The 16847-nt window shown below is 48.3% G+C and overlaps 2 protein-coding genes across 2 annotated transcripts in view; both read right to left on the bottom strand.

The window, feature by feature from the left end:
• Nucleotides 1-385, bottom strand: part of PLPP2 (phospholipid phosphatase 2) — a 7604-nt gene extending 7219 nt beyond the window's left edge. The window contains 1 exon segment of the mRNA XM_009279804.2: nucleotides 267-385. Within this exon segment, the coding sequence (XP_009278079.2) occupies nucleotides 267-385 (119 nt within the window).
• A 1925-nt stretch (nucleotides 386-2310) lies between these two features.
• MIER2 (MIER family member 2) lies at nucleotides 2311-15536 on the bottom strand. The gene is made up of 13 exons (XM_009279803.1): nucleotides 15456-15536; nucleotides 14750-14837; nucleotides 14049-14200; nucleotides 13149-13274; nucleotides 12352-12475; nucleotides 11580-11689; nucleotides 10836-10905; nucleotides 9090-9241; nucleotides 8264-8345; nucleotides 8066-8160; nucleotides 7136-7263; nucleotides 5984-6120; nucleotides 2311-5149 (listed from the first exon to the last, which is right to left on the bottom strand). Exons 3-13 carry the CDS (start codon nucleotides 14190-14192, stop codon nucleotides 4674-4676), a joined length of 1644 nt encoding a protein of 547 aa, XP_009278078.1. The 5' UTR covers nucleotides 14193-14200; nucleotides 14750-14837; nucleotides 15456-15536; the 3' UTR covers nucleotides 2311-4673.
• Between the last annotated feature and the right edge of the window lie 1311 nt (nucleotides 15537-16847).

Raw genomic sequence — 16847 nt, 5'->3', positions numbered from 1 at the left:
TCGCCGGGGCCGCGCGTGGGGACCGTGGGGCGGGCAGAGCCCGCGCGGCCCCGCCAGGTCGCTGCCCGCCTCCCTGCGCCCTGGAAGCAGAGCGGAAACTCCCCCGAAGCCTGCGAGGATGCAGGAGCCTTCGGTGGGGTGTTGGTCCTGCTGATCTTACACCCGTGGAAACGTCACTCGGGTCACACAGGGCAAAAAAAGGCATTTCAAAGAATGCGCCGAGATGAGGGACAGTGATCCCACCCGAAGGCTTCGAGCACACCCACCCTTCCCGCCGCTCCTCAGGGTCTCGAAGGAAGGGGAAAACCCACTCCTGTCCTTCATGCCTTGGGCTGTGCCCACCATGGTACCCGGGCCTCTGCTGGAGGGAGCCGGGGGGCGGCATGGCCGAAGCCCCGCACAGCAGCAGCTAACGACCCTCCTCTTCTGAGGCACAAGCAGAGCTGAGCCCCGGCCCCGCCCTGGCCCCAGCAGCCGCGGTGTGCCACCTTAGGGCCGAGAGCTGCTCCCATCCATGCCACATGGCCGGCAACTGGGACGCTCTGCCTGCTCCCACCCGCAGCAGCACCGCAGTCTGGTGTTTTGCCAAGCGGGTGTTTGCCCTACCTGGCTGAGTTGCCAGGAGAAATGCAGAGCAGGGAGAGCTCCCAAACAGAGGGGTGGGCTGCCCCTTTCCTGCTGGTTTTCCGGGTGGCATTTTCCAGCTGCAAGTGAGGGACATGGAAGCCCCTGTCCCACCCCAAGGCCCTGGGGCAGAAGGTGAGAGCCAGGCAAGAGCTGGGGAACAGAATTTAAGGGGTTTCTGACAAAACAGAGGGGCTTTGTGGTGAGGAACGAGCCTTCGTGCGGAAACATACAACGCAGTTGCAGCAGGAACGTTTCTCTCGCCTCCAGGATGTTATTTCTGGCTGAAGCCAGTGAGACATGGATGGACCCTGTCCTCGTTTTGGCAGGGATAGAGTTAATTTTCTTCCTAGTAGCTAGTATATTGCTGTGTTTTGGATTTAGCATGAGAATAATGTTGATAACACACTGATGTTTTAGTTGTTGCTAGGTAGTGCTTAGGCTAGTCAAGGACTTTTCAGCTTCCCATGCTCCACCGACTGAGAAGGCTGGAGGTGCAAAAGAAGCTGGGAGGGGGCACAGCCAGGACAGCTGACCCCAACTGGCCAAAGGGACATTCCATACCATGTGACGTCATGCGCAGTACATAAACTGGGGAAAGCTGGCCGGGGGGGCTGCTGCTCGGGGACTGGCTGGGCATCGGTCAGCGGGCGGTGAGCAATTGCATTATGCATCACTTGCTTTGTGTATTATTATTATTATTTTATTCTATTTCAATTATTAAACTGTTCTTATCTCAACCCATGAGTTTTCTCACTTTCACTCTTCCGATTCTCTCCCCCGTGCCAATGTGTGGGGGGGAACGAGCGAGCGGCTGCGTGGTGCTCAGCTGCCAACTGGGGTTAAACCACAACAACGCCCACCTCCCACTGCCATGGGCTCTCCAAAGGCTGCCAGGGTTTCAGAGGACTCGGGGCACCTGTAAGAGCAATGAACACCTCCCTCCCCTCCACACACAGCGCCAGGAGGGAAAATTCAGCCAAGGAAGCCAGGCCTCCTCCCAGCTTGTGATGGCATCCCTGGTACAAGGCACTGGAAGGTGGGCAGGGCCAGGAACGGAGAAAGGAGGGACCCTAAGAACCATCCCCAGACCCCCCTGGACAGGAGCCACAGGCAACCAGGGCAGTTTATGCACACTCCAGCCATGGGGAGCACGTGCACCATGGACCTGGCTCCGGCAGGGCGGGCTGGAGGCACAAGCTCTTCACTGATCCCAGGATGAAGATGCTCCTCACCAAGCAGAAGCAGCCGCGATCAAGAGCAGGTCAAGTTCAGCTTCTGCACCAGGACCTCGGGGCTGTTCTGACAGACAACTGTAGCACCCGAGATGGGAGTACATGATCCCGCAGGGCTCCAGGGTCATTACCTGGCCTGCCACCTCCCCGAGGACAGACCCAAGATTAGTGTTCAGCCACTCACCCTGCCCTGGACATCCTCTCTCTTAGGGACCACGAACATCTGCTGCCGACAGCTTCCCGAGCGCTGTGCTGGGCATCCCACCCCTGCCCATGGAGCACTTGCCCAGGGTGGGAGAGGATCACACAGAAAAGGCAAGGGCCCCTTTTCTTGCTTCTGCCATCACACGCACAGCACTGTGGCATCTCAGTCTCCAAAAACACGACAGGCTTCTGGCTCACTGTCAAATTAGGTTTTTAATTAAATAAATAACGTCGAGGGGTCTTCAAGGCAGTATCACTTCACAGTGTAGGGCTTGGGGTGGAAGGGAAGGGGGGGAAAGAGTCCAGCATTGGGAGCCGCTCAAAGTGAATGTGCTTTGTAAGAAGGAAAAAGAAAACCCCAACAAAAAACCAAAACAAAACCTCCTCAAGTGACTCCCCCTCCCTGTCCCAGCCCTTTCCACCCCTCTCCCTTAAAATTACGTGGAAAAAGCGCTGCACTCATGTTGAAAGACCCCATGTGAATCTGTAAACAACACTGAAGAACATAAATAAGAGACATTTTTGCCTCCCCCAGCCTCCCCTCTCCGTTCATTAGGGCTTGAAACAAACCAAAGAAAAAATGGTTTCAGGAAAACTAAGCATGTTCTTGGCTGATGGAGAGGAGATGCCAAGGCCTGGCCCTCCCTGGGAGGGCTGCCCACGCGTGCTCTCACCCTGCCTCCTCTTCTCCTTTCAGCCAAGGAGCTTCCTCTTTCCCCCAGAAAAGGGGAATCACAGCCTGGGCAGTTCCACTATGGAGCAGGCACTCGTGTTTGCTTTCTGTTTCCAGCAACTGGGAGCAGCCGGAGGGGAGACCTCTGGTTACATCTGGTTGACAAAGTGACGCCTGGTCAAGGCAGCTGTGTGCGTCTGGAGCTCAGCACCTCTCAGCAGAGCTGGCCGGGGACCAAAGCAAACCCCTGCTAATGCACGCAAAATGGGTCTGGGGCTTGGAAGATGAGAGACAAGGTCTGATCCTGTCACCCTGCGAAGCTGCCTGGATGCTGTCCCCATGCTCCCACTGCAGGGCTGAGCGCAACTTCACAGAGCCGGGTAAGAGGAGGATCTGGGCTAATGGTTTTAGTCATCTTCCAAATCCACTGGCAGCAGAACCAACTGCAGGATCACAGCCCAAAGGCCTCTACCAAAACAAGCAAAACACCTCAACCCAAACCCCTTCCCAAATGTAGAAAATGGCTGGAGGAAGGGAATATCTGCACCAGAGCCTTGCCCAGCAAGTCAGCAGACAGCATTCTCTGCACGGAAAAAAGGGGAATGAGAACATGTGAATTTAAGCCAGTACCAAACCCCAGACTTGGAACACATTCGGGAAGCGAAGCAGCTCCGGACTCCAGCACACCCACAAATGTGCCACTGTGGCTCTCGGCACAGCAGCTGGCCACCTCACTGCCATGCGGGGCCACCTTTGTCACCTTCTCGAAACACTGCTAATGGCAGTGAAGACATACTTTCCTCTCAGAAAAAAAAGAGAGCTTTTTTTTTTTGTGATGCAGAAAGGGGCAGGGATGCCCAGGGACTGGTGTGCTCTCCCGCCTGGGACTCTGTGCTAGCACCAGTGTCCTAGACTTGGTGCCCTGGGAGCTAAGCAACCTCCTCCTCCCACAGTTGACAAATTGTTTGAACAAGCTGGGAAGTTACAGATGTTTTCATCTGCATTTTACTCTCTTGTACTGCAGTGGTCAGCAAGGATCAAGGCATTCACCACCAGTAACAGAAGCAGCAGCACTGCACCACTCGGGGGCCGACGTCGCTTTGTGGGTCTAGAAACTCCCTTTACTCCCAGTACAAGTTCTCCATGGCCCAGCACTGCAAGGGAAGGTGAGAAGGACTTAAACGCATACAGTGCTACTGCATCATGCAGTATCCCTTTCCAAGACCTGACACTTCTGCCAAAGGGCTGGACCAGGCCACATCCCACCTGCAGCTGGTGGCAGCGCAGGAAGACACGCACAGCTGCGAGAGGTTTGAAAACAGCAGTGTGCATGCCTGTCACGACCCACAGCTCGGGAGTGCAGGAGGGAAACGGGGAGAATGACTTCTATTGCAACACACTATCTGTGGGTGAAGGGCCAAGACTCCTCATCTTCCTTTGGCATCGCCATGCCCGTCTCTGCAGGCAAACTGCCCTGCAGCCTGGGCGGACTGTGCTCCCTGCAAATTTCCTAAGCTCTCGGACCTCCAGACTGCATCCTCCATCCCAGCCCCTGAAGCGCCGGTGATACATCCCTGTTCTCAAAGCATCTCTGCACTCAGACTGTCCCACTGGGGCCAAGGGACATTTCCCCTGTCCCGAGGCAGGGACACTCCGAACAGCCTGGCATTACCTGGGGTGACACATGGTCAATAAAACAGGGGGTGATGGACCTCCCCCCTCTCTAAAGCCAGCCACCAACTTTGCGTGATTGTGTCAGAACACACTGGAGCAGAAAGGTGTTTGGTTTCACTGTAGCCTTGGATCAAGGAGGATGGAAAGACGGATTCTGACCAACAGCTCCAAACTGTCCCTACGGAACAGTGGAAGTTCCAGGATTTCACTCAGTCAGGTCAAAGTACTTGCAGGGTCTGTGACAAGTTTGTGACTGGAGACTCTCACTGTGACAAAGGCTCTGACCGAGCCACAGGTGCTGGGCAAGCCTGATGAGCAGTCAGAAAACTATTTACATCTCCAATGCCAATGAGGCCAAAATCTGTGACCGATAAGGACACTTGCGCAGGGGCCACCACTGCCTCTGGGTCTCTGTCCAAATCCACAGGGCCAGCAATTAAAGGCAAACCCTCGTTAATGTCTGCAGGGAGAGTGAAGTCCATGGTTATCGTCTCACCAGAGCTCTGCAACGTCTCCTGCTTCTCTGCTAGTCCTGGTCCTGCCGGCGGCAAAGCATAGAGCCCCGATTCTGAGGGGTTGACAGTGTGTCGTGTGCAGGAAGCTGAGATGGTGCCTGAGGACATCTCCTCCGTGGGGTCGAAGGAACAATTTGTCTCCGAAGGAGTACTGCACTCATAGCCCTGCCCCGATTCACTCATGCTGCCCAGGCTGCAGGCTGTGCTCTCCACACTCAGGGGCTCTGCACACCGCAAAGGAGGGAAATATGGGAGATGGACAGACAGACAGGGAGGAAGAAAGGGTGGGGGACAGCAAGTGAAAGAAAGCTAGAGTGAGTCCATAACATACAAAAAACCAGAATCCAGTTCAATCCCACCTAATCACAACAAATGTTTCTTTATTATAGCAACCAAGATCCCTGCCAGCACGTACTGAAGAAAGGCAAGATGCAGACAGCAGATGGGAGGCCATCAGTGTTTCTATGGAAATTAAAGGAAATCTCACAGAGGCACTCCAAGATAAGCCAAATTCTAAGTCCTATCCTCTCATGCCGACAGCCCCTGGGAGGTGCCTACACAAAGCCCGCATCTGCAGTAGGATGGCGAGGGAATGAACCCATTTCGGGCTCCCTGTGAGACTTCTCACAGCCTGCTGTCTCTGAAAGCAGTTTGCAGGTGCAGCCTGACTTCTGGTGCCTTAAATCAGCCTCCGGAGGAGTTGCCTGTGTCTAGTGTGTCTATGTGTTAGTGCATTGGAAGCACCTAACTCAGGTGCCCAAAGTTAATGCAAATCCTTTTGCTTTGGGAATGACTTAGGCCACCCCTCCAAGCCCGAAGCAGGAACAACTCTCTTTAAGTCACTACCAGTCAACATAGAGACAGACAAGTCTCCTTTGCTCACACCAAAATCTGCCCGGGGCTGGTATTTGACACAGGGTAAAGTGAGCACACTGGCAAGGTGCAGGGAGAAGAGCAACAGCTGGGCAACTGCAACAGGAGAAAGGCAAAGGAGGGTCTGGGCTGCTGAGTGAGGGAGACAAGTTATCCCCATGGCAGACAGAAGAAAAAGAAGTTACCTGTGCTCTCTATTGCTATCTGATCTTGACCAAAGTGAGAATCCAGGCAGCTAGTTGCAGAGGGAATTGGTGGGGAGCTCCGAGAACGACTGGTGTTTTCTACTTCACCCCCATCCAAGTCATTGTCGGTGTAATCCCTGTGGGGAAAGACAGATAGCACTGCCACCACCCGTTAAGCAGAGAGATGCAGGCAGGGAAAACGATGACTGGGATTAAAACCCATCAACAAATAAAACAACAGGACTGCAGAGACCTCACTAGAATGAACGTCCATCCCTTCTTGGTCTGCAGACCCCAGTTTAGACTCTGCACTGAGGTGATCGCAGTTAACTCAGCATGGCTAAGACCAGCCCACGATAAACCAGAATGGGTTCTGTAGCTTTCCAAAACAGAGAGGTCTGCCCCCCAGCTCTCTGAGAGCCTCAGCCCCTTCCAAAGTGAAATAAAAGGTCAAATGCTCTCCCCAGGGAACAGCCAGCTTCATAGAATGACTGCAGTGGGTTGTGACAATGTTAGTGTGCCAGCGAAGAGCAAGCGATGAGAAAATATTTTCCCACCCTGGGGGGATTTGAGATTTCAGGTATTTTCCTGTCTTGCATCAGAATTAAAACAAAAACAAAAAAACCCTAAGACTTCATCTAATGCTTTTAATTGAGTCAACTTAAATATTTAATTTTAACCTTTTAAAACATTTCAGTTTCAACCTTTCTGAAAAGTATTTTCTGTAATTAGCATATATTTCAAAGTGAAGAATTTGCCTCAAAGAAATTAATTCAGGCTCCAAAACACCAGAAATAGCATATTTTTTAACTTAAAAAGCTCCTTTCCCAAAACCTCATTGAACTGAGTTATTTCCTGAAATCAGCCCTGAATCCCTGACCCTAGCCTTAACTTTTGTGAATGCATTTGTCGGAAACAAAACAGTATTTTCTGACACAAGAAAGTCCACATCTAAGCAAATAATTGCTTTATCTTCCCTCCCCACATTAACAGCGTTTACGTTCTGAGAATATCCAGTGCATCCCTCCATGCTCCCACCCAAGAAACCTTCTAGAGCAGAAAGCAGAGTCTTTTAAGCGGAGGTGCTTTGCAGCAGGAATCTTCACTGGGAGGTTAATATTACTAATTTTAGTGTGAGAATATTCCACGCACGTGGCTCCAGGGTGGAGGACGTACTTCTTCCTTCCTAAACGAGTCTGCTGAGTGAAGTAGTCATAGCGCTCTGATTTTTTCCACATGTAGTAATACTCCACACACTCGCCCACTGACCGGGTGCGGACCTGAGGAGAAACATCATAGTCAGAAAGCCATGCATCCCGATGCATCTCATGGAGCAAGGACTATTCTCCCATTTAATCAGCACAGAAAATTAAGTGCATTACAGTAATTTATATTGCTATGGACACATCTATGCTGCAGAATGGAAGCACATACTGAGATTTCCAAGGTGGTAATCGGCCAGAGAAAGAACTCCCCACAGTGCATAACTGTTCTTGCAGACCCCAGTGTGGGTTCACACACGGTACATTCGTGTAGGACTTTCCTGCGCTTCCAGTAGCACACTTAACATCAAGAGAGCAAACCTGCATCCATTTTCACTGGCCAGCATCAACATGCCCACAATTACTCAGTGGTAGAACTGGACTCTCTGGTTCTGCCAACTCCCAGCACAGCAGCATATGTCCTGGGGCCCAGCTCTCCCTACAACAGCATCTTTCGTTCTAGAGGACCCCAGGGGACTTTACAAAACATCCACATGCTCAACTCACTCATTCACAGAAGTACTGCAAGGGCTGAGAGTTTGGAAAGAACTTTTGAGACTCCAGAAAGGGCTAATCAGTAATTAACTGACATCACTCATGCAGGTCAGTGTTGTTTGTGACTTCTCCCACCTGGAAAATAAGGCAGAGCAGGGCAGTGAACAGCCCATCACCTGCTAGCATGAGTCAACACAAAGCCTGGGATCGGAACTCAGCAGTCCTGAACTTCCTGCATTAGCCGAGGCTCAAAACATACCTCTGGTGCAAATGCACATGCCTCCTTCCCTTTGTCTTAGTGGGATGCAGGGGTGAGCATCCTTACCTTGTTTGCTTGGATAAGATGAAAGTTTTTCCCATGGACCCTGAAGCCATGTTCAAAATTTCTACATTCTTCCTCACTCCAGGCACAAAGCTCATCTACAGCAGAAAGAAAGAGGAATTGGAGGAGATGTACAGAATCTAGAAAGAGTTACATGTGCCTTAATGTTTGGGGTAGAACCCAAATATGGGAGGTTCTCACCTCTGATAACCTTCACATTGAACCGTAACCTCCGCAGTGCCTCTTCTGCATTGAAGTTGCATTTAACCAGTTCATACAAAGCCTAGGAAACAGAAGAAAATTACTGACAGCATGTACCTGAGCAACACACCACAAACCAACCTGCTCATGACTTACGTTTGTTTCGTAAAACTTATTTTTCCCAGGAGCCACTTTGCCACTAACCCCAGCTTGACCATCAGCATAGATTATTCCACTTTTCAAGGCACTGGATTACAAACCCCGGGACTGAAAAGATGCAGTTCTACCAGCAGCTCTGCAGATTACAGGTGTGCCTCTCTGTTCCTGCAGACTTACTGTGAGAATCTAACCTGGCTAGCTTAGAGGAAACAGCTGCTCTGAAGTTTCTTAGCCAGATGTTTGATCTTCTGCTGGCTTCAAAGAATTCGACAATGCTATAGAGGACAGATCCAAAAGGATGTTCCTGCTGCAAGCTCTGGCTCAGAGAGTTTGGGATACTGGGAGAATACAGTCAAACAGTACCCATTCTCTACTTGCCCAGTCTGTTACATGCTTTCCACAAACATCTGTCACTGTGTTGGAAGAAAAGTACTAAGCTAGACAGGCCTGTGGTCCGATCCACTACAGCCTTTTCCTGTCTTCCCAACAGGAGGGTGAACAGCCTCTTGAGACTGCAGCTGAGCAGGAGTAGGGGTAGGGGATCACTGGAGTTGGGTCTCATTCTCTTTTAAGTGGGTCTCTCAGTCAGGATCTCTGTAGGACACATTGCACTATTACGCCAGCACCATTAGAGTATCTGCAGGCTGCAAGAAGCCCCCATGCTTACCTGTTCATTGTCCTTCACCATCTCTCCTTCTGGCAGGCTGCTGCTAGACAGCTCATCCCATTGCCGCTTCACTGCACGGTATAGGAACTCTTCAACCTCTCTCTCGGGGAGTATGTTTGGGTCCCAAAGCAGCTGATCTTCATTCTCATAGGCTAACAGAAAAAGCACTGAAATTAGCTAATCAAACAGAGAATTCTGCTGCTTTTCAGAAATAGTCTGCGTGTATGTGCATGGGAGAGAGAGAAGGAGGAAGGAAATCTTTGCTTGGTACTCCAACCTGGCACTAGAGATGACAACCATCTCTGTGAAGGTACTGCATCTTCCCTCCCAGTTTTGGAGGCAGATAAGCTTAATACTCTTTATACCCCTTTTAGAGCCCAAAGCACAGGCTTGGCATGCTTCCACTTCTTCAGAAGGGTTGGTTGACAAGGTTTTTGTTACCATGTTCTCAAAGATTGTTGCTTTGATTCATTAATCCTGGCAACTAAAAACCCCTAGGTCCTAAGGTGCCTTCTCCAGCACACAGTCAACAAAAGGAGTGGGAGGCAAAGGCAGCTTTGAGATGCAACCCTGCCCTAGGCTCAAGACCCTCTCCCCATCCTAGACACAAAACTAAGCAGCTGCAAGGCTGCCCTTCCCTGTGATAGCTTGCAATGCTCCTCTACAAGCTGCTCCATCCACACAGAATAGCAGGAGCACACTGCATCACTAAGTGCTTCTTGCCCCTTCCAGCTTTCAAGGCTCTTATTCCATGAGAACATGGCACACAACAATGCAGAGAGATGTTTAAGTAAAATAACAGCACAGAAGAAAGCAAGAAGAAAGACTCTGCAATAAAAAATAATCATAAATATTGAGTTTTTTTCTATTCAGATAAAAACATTAGCGCACTCTGTACTTAACTTGTTTCTAGAGGCAAAGGAACCAACCCTTCTGCCCTGCAGAATCACTAAAATCAGGTCAGAGGCATTACAAACAGGGCATAAAAGACCCCCATCTGGATCTACTATCAGTTTCCTTTCATTTTACACTGACGCAAACATACAGGTTATGGAAAACGCACACTAAATCTGTGGTCTTCAATACAGAAGGCTGAGAGCACTGATAAAGTAACAGTGAAAAGTTCTGAGAACTATATTGGGTAAATCTGAAGTAGTACCTACAACACTGATAACTTTTATCTCCTTGAACTAATTTGCTCAGTCTGTTAAGATAAAAGAACCAGGGAGGAAGCAAGTAATTTCTAAAGACGTGGCTTTCTGTTAGCTATCTTGTTCAGAAACTCAACAAGCTGCTGCTAGTATTGCATTAGTTATTAGATGCAATCTGCAAATCAAGGCACCTCCATCTACTCTGCAGACATCCTATCAAATTGGAAACTAATCAGCTCCAGGGAGTACTGAATGAAAATAACTCTGGCTACTTAAGAAAGACATCAGAGAAAAATAAATTAGAACATCTCCAGAAGATTATTCCTTCTCTTTGGCTACAGCTGAGACCCCCTCCTCCAAACCTGTCACACCAATCCAGTTTTCACTGAGCTTCTTAGCTTCTGTAGCTGTATTACCAGCCCTATTCAAACAGGCTAGTTTAAAGCTAGCTCAGGTGTAGCTGTAAATTTCAGTGTCAACACTGAGAGGTGCCAAGCCTAGACACATAGAGCAGAACTGGTGAACCAGTGCCCCATCAGATGCCCAGGCCAGCAGCCCTACATCCAAACAAGATACATAAAGCAGGTTGCCTCACCTTTTTCACCATGCCTGTTTAAGTGGAGGATGGGAACAGTGGCTTGGTACTGAGGTCCAACCATGATCTCCTGAAATATCACCAGAGAATTGGGTAAATTGAAATGGAAAATGCTCCACGTAAGCACTGAGGTATACTTCATGATTTAGGGACTATGACACCACGAGGCCGATTTATGTATTGGTAGTCCCCACTGTCACTATTACTTCTAGGAAACCCTGACTATTTTATAGGGTAACTAAAAAGATTTACTACCAACCAGATGATACTTTGGGGACCTTAGACATTTACATAGTTCTAATGTTAATGATATATGGCAAGAAGCTAAGGCTGGAGATAAAGAAATGCAGAAGCTCTCCTGCAACCTTCACAACCAGGATGAATTTGGAAGTCTGCTCCTTTCTTTCGTGTGATGGTTCTCCCTCAGTAAATCCTGCTGGGAATGTTGCACAGCATTTCACCTTTATAGGGCTACAGGCTGCAGTTTTAATTTACCAAGGCACAACAGCATTTTCCATATCTGAAGCAGAAGATAATTTCAGATACAGATTTCAAGATTGTATTAAAAAAACTCTTGTAACCCGTATCTGCCACCACCTTCCACAAAATGCAAGGTGCTGAGCAAAAGAAAATAAAAAGAAAGAAAATTGCTTAAGGAAGTATCACAGCACTTTGGTGTCGTGCTTCCCTCAGACTCAAGCACATTGTGTTAGCTCTCCTTCCCAATGCACTCAGATCATTTACCTTCTTACACTCATTGGATGGGATGGAATCCTCCTCTGAATCCTCAGCCATGGAGGAAGCACACGGAGATGAACAGGGCTCTTTGTCTTCATCAGCAAGGAAGTTGTTTGCTTTGTGGGAAAGGAAAAGATCTGTAGTTACAAAATGTTGGGTTTTTTTTTCCTATTGCTCTATGTTCCCTCTCGTTCCCTTCATTTTCTGTCCTAAAGTTACTTTCAACATGCTCCTCAGTGACAACTTACCCATATTTTAATTTTCTCCTTTTAAATAAAAGAATTTGCACACTTGCCACGTGGGTGGTGCTGACCAATCCGGGGAGCTCAGACTCCTTCGTTTTGCAGAAGGAGTAAGATCACTTTACGCTCAGTCTCTCTCATGCACTTTGCCTTCCTGCGTATTCTGATATTTAGGAACTGCCACAATATATCACACTACTAGTGCTACTGAATTTATTCATTTAGAGATGTCAGATCAGGCACTGATCTTTAAGACTGCAATTACAGCAGGTAGTGAAACAATTCTCACTTACTCAATGTTATGAGTTACAGCTAAAGACAATTCCCTCCTCATCCCACTGCTCATCTATGCTCTATCATGACCTAACAGATGCTTGGTACACCATTGGCACTCAGGTTTATTTGCAGCCCCCAGAAGGAAAGTGGAAAAACTGATGTCAGGAAACTTAGTGACAAAATAAAGAAAAACATTCTTGCCCTATTCTGCACATCACATCTAAGTAAAAACCAATTACTTAGAAATTAGCGACACATACAGCCAGGCTGGTTTGGGAATAGGTCCGATGCATCGTGGGATGTGACGGATGGAGTCAGATCATCAGCTGAAGACTGTGTCTCCTCCTCTTCTTCCCCTGAAAGCAAATCCTTCGCTATTTGTTCCTTTTAACAACAACAAGAAAGTGAAAAATATTTTTAAATTAAAAAAAAACGTGGGGGGGATGGGAGGCCTAGAGTAAAGCATTTCTAGCCAAAGGTGGCCACATCCACAGATCTCCTCACCCTCCCATAGCTTCTCCAAAGACAGATTCCCTCTCATGCTCCCCACCACCCCTAGATTATCTTCCCTAGAAGCACTTCTACAAGCGCCAAGAGTGGCTTCCTATGGAAGCCAGAGAGAGGATGAGCAAGTGGCCCTTTCTGTAGAGCTCCACCCAGAGCAAATATCTCAAAGATCCTGGAAGGAAAAAAAAGCTTTCTACAGGCTTTAGCTAGAACAGGAGGAGCCATAGCTTCAGCTGGGAAGATACAAACCTCCCCTGACTCTCCACAGATCTACATCTATGTGTAAAGACTTGTAACCCAAGTTCCATAAAGAGTTTTTACAGTGTTCTTTTAAAAACAGTTATCCTTTCTCCAGTCTCCTCTCAACTCTTTAAATTCAATTTCTGTACCTGGCATTCCTCGCTGGGACACCAGAACTAGGCAGGCCCCTTTCCCCATCGTTAGTCAAACCCCACCTGAAAAGAGCTACTAGATGTCTCAAGCTCCAAGACAGTACAGTAACCTACAGCACAAGCTAATAGCATACACCCAAGCAGACAGCTGGTCTTACCTTATCCAGAGTCATATCTGGGAGATTTGGAGTAATATCATTGCTCTCACTGTCCTGCTCCGAGATGGGATCAGATGCCTCATAGCCATAAAGTGCAAGCAGCTCCTCAAATGGCATTTCACTGCTCTGAGCGAGAGGAGGACAAAGCTTCATCAGGAATGGAACAATCACCAAGTACAACACCAGCTGTAGTGAACACAGAGATATGCAGAGGCAGTCAAGGCAGCTCTGCTCTTCTGGGGGCTCTGAACTGCCTCAGGTAATGCTGTGTAATGGAGGAGGCACAGTCTATCAGGACCCACCATAACCTGTTCTTCTCAAAGGTATAGAGAAGCCAGGAACTTTCACCCCAAAGCAATACAGTCAAGGGCATTTTTAAAATATACTTATTTTTTATACTGGATTTCATGCTGGTGAAGAGATGCCAGACAGAACTATATTTATACCAAGGAAGGGAAGGAGCAAATCCCTTTATTAGTCTTGTGCCTGACCTGAAGAGACAGTCTCTGTCACCAAGAACACGCTTTGTGTTCCACCAAGGCCTCCGTGGGACCACCCACAGGAGGACCACATCATCTCATCTTTGTGGTTCCTCCACTGTGAAACGGACATACACCCAACAGCTGATGGCTCTTCAGCAAGGTTAGCAAAGATCACCTCATCCGAGTAGCTACTTGGCAGAGGAAGACTCCAAAATTTACTGCTGTCACCTGTTGTCAAAACCATTCCTTCCTATCCAAATGCAACCTAAGACTCATTGATGCGTGGAGCTAAACACAGCGCACTGCCAGCTGAGCAAGCAAGTCAGAGTTTCACACAAAGATCTTTGGTACCAGTACTGTAAAAGCAAACAAGAAACCCCAGCAGGTAATTTCCCTTCCCCTCCCTTGCTGCCTTTACCTGAGAAGCACTGAAACTCTTCTCCAGCTCTTCTAAAGATTTCTGCTTCTCCTGAGTATCATCTTCTTCCTCCCTTTCTTCCCGTACACCGTAGTTCTGTGAAAGGATCTCTGCTAGGTTCAGTCGATGATCAGCTGAGCCCATTGACACAACTGCAGGGATTACAAGAAATTGGGATACTAGCACCACCCTGGACCAAATCTTCAGATGCAACAAAGCTTGGGACGACCCCCTCTTGTGTGTGCAGCCATGATAAGCCAGAGGAAGAGATTAGGTAGAAAGGAGTGAGAGGGGCTGGGGAACACAACTGAGAGAAGTCACTCTGTGAGTGCTAAATTGCAAAGCCTGGTTCTCTGCACATTCAAGTCCCACTGACTGAAAGCTGAATCTGAAGGTTTTCTGAGTATTTACATGTCTCTAACTGGATTGGCTAATGTCATAACATGTGAACGCACACTGCAGCCTTTCCTTCACCAGAGGCGTTTTTAGGTTAATTACCCCTTATTGCAAGAACAGACAAATGGACACTTGTAGGAGCTTTGGCATCTTTAAGACTTTCCTCCTCTGTCAAATGGCATGGAAATCAACCAACAGGTTCGGACAATGTTGGAAGGAGAAGCGAACAGACAGGCTGATCACAGGAGCCTTGTTTCCTCTGGAAACCAGACCAACAAATACAAGCATACTTAAACTGTGGCTACCTGCTGCACTCTGAAGGCCAGGCTCTCCAGGACATAGACTGTGGGATGGGTATGGCACCACCCTCGGACTCTGCCTGCCCACCGAGGCCTTCAAGAAAAGAGAAAAATATGGCTGAGACATCTTAAAAATGTAACATGCCTCCAGCCACTTAACCCCACCAGCAAATGCAATTAATTTGATTTCAAAGCAAAAGTTAACAAAAGCCTCACAGCGTAGCATTAGAAACTGTGCTGTGCAAAAAGAGCTCTAGACAAGTGTGTTTAACAGCTCTTCCAGGCCTCCTCTCCTCCGGATTCATCACCTTCCCCTCAGTCTCTAACTGCATATGGCGGTGTTTCCATTTTATCTTTCTTATCTTCAGCACTCCACTAATTATTTATCCTCTCACCAGTTTAAGACCTCAGATCATTATGGCTTACATTTTCATGTAAAAGGATTTTGACCCTAAGCCATTATTCTAAATACACACATCATGCTTGTTTGAACATAGCATTTTTATGAACTGACCCACTCTTTGAAGAGGCAATCAGAAGCAGCCAGCCACAACACGCTGGCTTCTCCCTAATGCCTCACCGCATCCAGAAGGCTCAGAGGCGTGAGCAAAGAAACTTAGAGCTGAGCAGGCAGCGAAGAAGTCTGGTAGGACTGCGAGTGGCACAGGTGAGGTGGGAAAGGGTGAGACAGGTAGACACCGAGAACAGGCACCTGCTTTCTGGCATTCAGTGCTCGGTCAGAAGTTCAGGCAGCAGTATGGGCTGAGGCCTGGAAAACAACCCAGAACATCTGCTGCTCCTTGGGCTGCTTGCTGTACATGGAAATGCTGTTCATCAAGTTCAGCCTAGGTAGGGAGCAAGCAGGTAATTAACCAATGCCTTTGGGTGACTGAGAGCATCTGACTGCGGAAGAAAATCACAGTGTCAGTCCCCCAGTCACCAATGACATCTTTTTATGATCCTCAGCCATTAATAATCTCAGCCGTGCACCATCACTCCTCGCTTACTCAGTGGGAGCCAGGACATCTACAATGCTTCAGTACACGGCTCTTACGACTTATTTAAGAAAACATAGTACAGCTTCACATCAAAATTCATCCCCTAACAATAGAGCAAAGCATACACCAAAAAAGCCACCCCAGACTTTGGGTTCTGAGTTAGTGCCTTCAGGTATTAACACATACATTGCAAATTCCATAACGACTAGAGAGGCAGCTATTTTCTAGGTATAATTACCACTAAGATAACGGTTGGCCTGGAAGGCAGCAGAAGATATCGCCATACGAGAGAAGGACCAAGAGGGAGGAAGGGAAAGGATCTGTGAAGCAGCTGTGGAATTCTTGCTCCTTCCTCTACCAGGACCAGTGAAAAGAGGATGCCTCTAGTCCAACTGGAGCACACGCTGTGAGCTGCAATTCACCATCCCTGAGCACCTGATTATTAGCAGCAAGACAACCCCACTGGAGACCACTTTGTCTAGCTGCAGGCAGAGCCCAGTGACCATGCACACTAAAAGGGAAGAGTTTATGGGATAATGAAAGGAAAAGGGGACAGAAAGGATTCGGACAGCCTCCATTTTGAGGATGGTCATACTGGCAAACGGCTTCATAACTCGGGAAAGTGTCAATGCCCCTTTGTTGGGCCTTGCTGGAATGTGACAGACTACAAAACCCTCTTGGATAAATCCTTCCAAGCAAACAACCCTGGTTTCATGAAAAGGATAAGGGTGAGGTCTACACTTACTCCCTCTAGTCTTGAGCGATCTGCAGAAAACTCTTTCCTGAGACAATGATCTATATATCGATTGCACCTCCTTCGCACGGGGATCAATAAGGAGCTGCATGCAAAGGATTTTGAAAACAAAGACTGAAACTGTTAGCAGTGGATGGGCTGGCTTGAAAAGATGTCAAGAATACTTCAGGAACGATGAGATCTTGTATTAATGATCAGGTGCTGAAATGAAGAGTAATAGTCAGTACGACAGGATGACAATTCAGTAACTAATCACGAGTTTATTTCCCCGAAGCAGTAACGTAGCATTAGAGCAAGCGGGAACTGCTGTGAGCTGGAGTCACCATAAAATAACTAGCACTGCTGTGTTTGG

This window comes from Aptenodytes forsteri, unplaced genomic scaffold (assembly GCF_000699145.1).
Source record: "Aptenodytes forsteri isolate BGI_AS27 unplaced genomic scaffold, ASM69914v1 Scaffold147, whole genome shotgun sequence".
In the NCBI taxonomy this organism is placed as follows: Eukaryota; Metazoa; Chordata; class Aves; order Sphenisciformes; family Spheniscidae; genus Aptenodytes; species Aptenodytes forsteri.
This window is presented reverse-complemented; position numbering and strand designations above follow the sequence as displayed.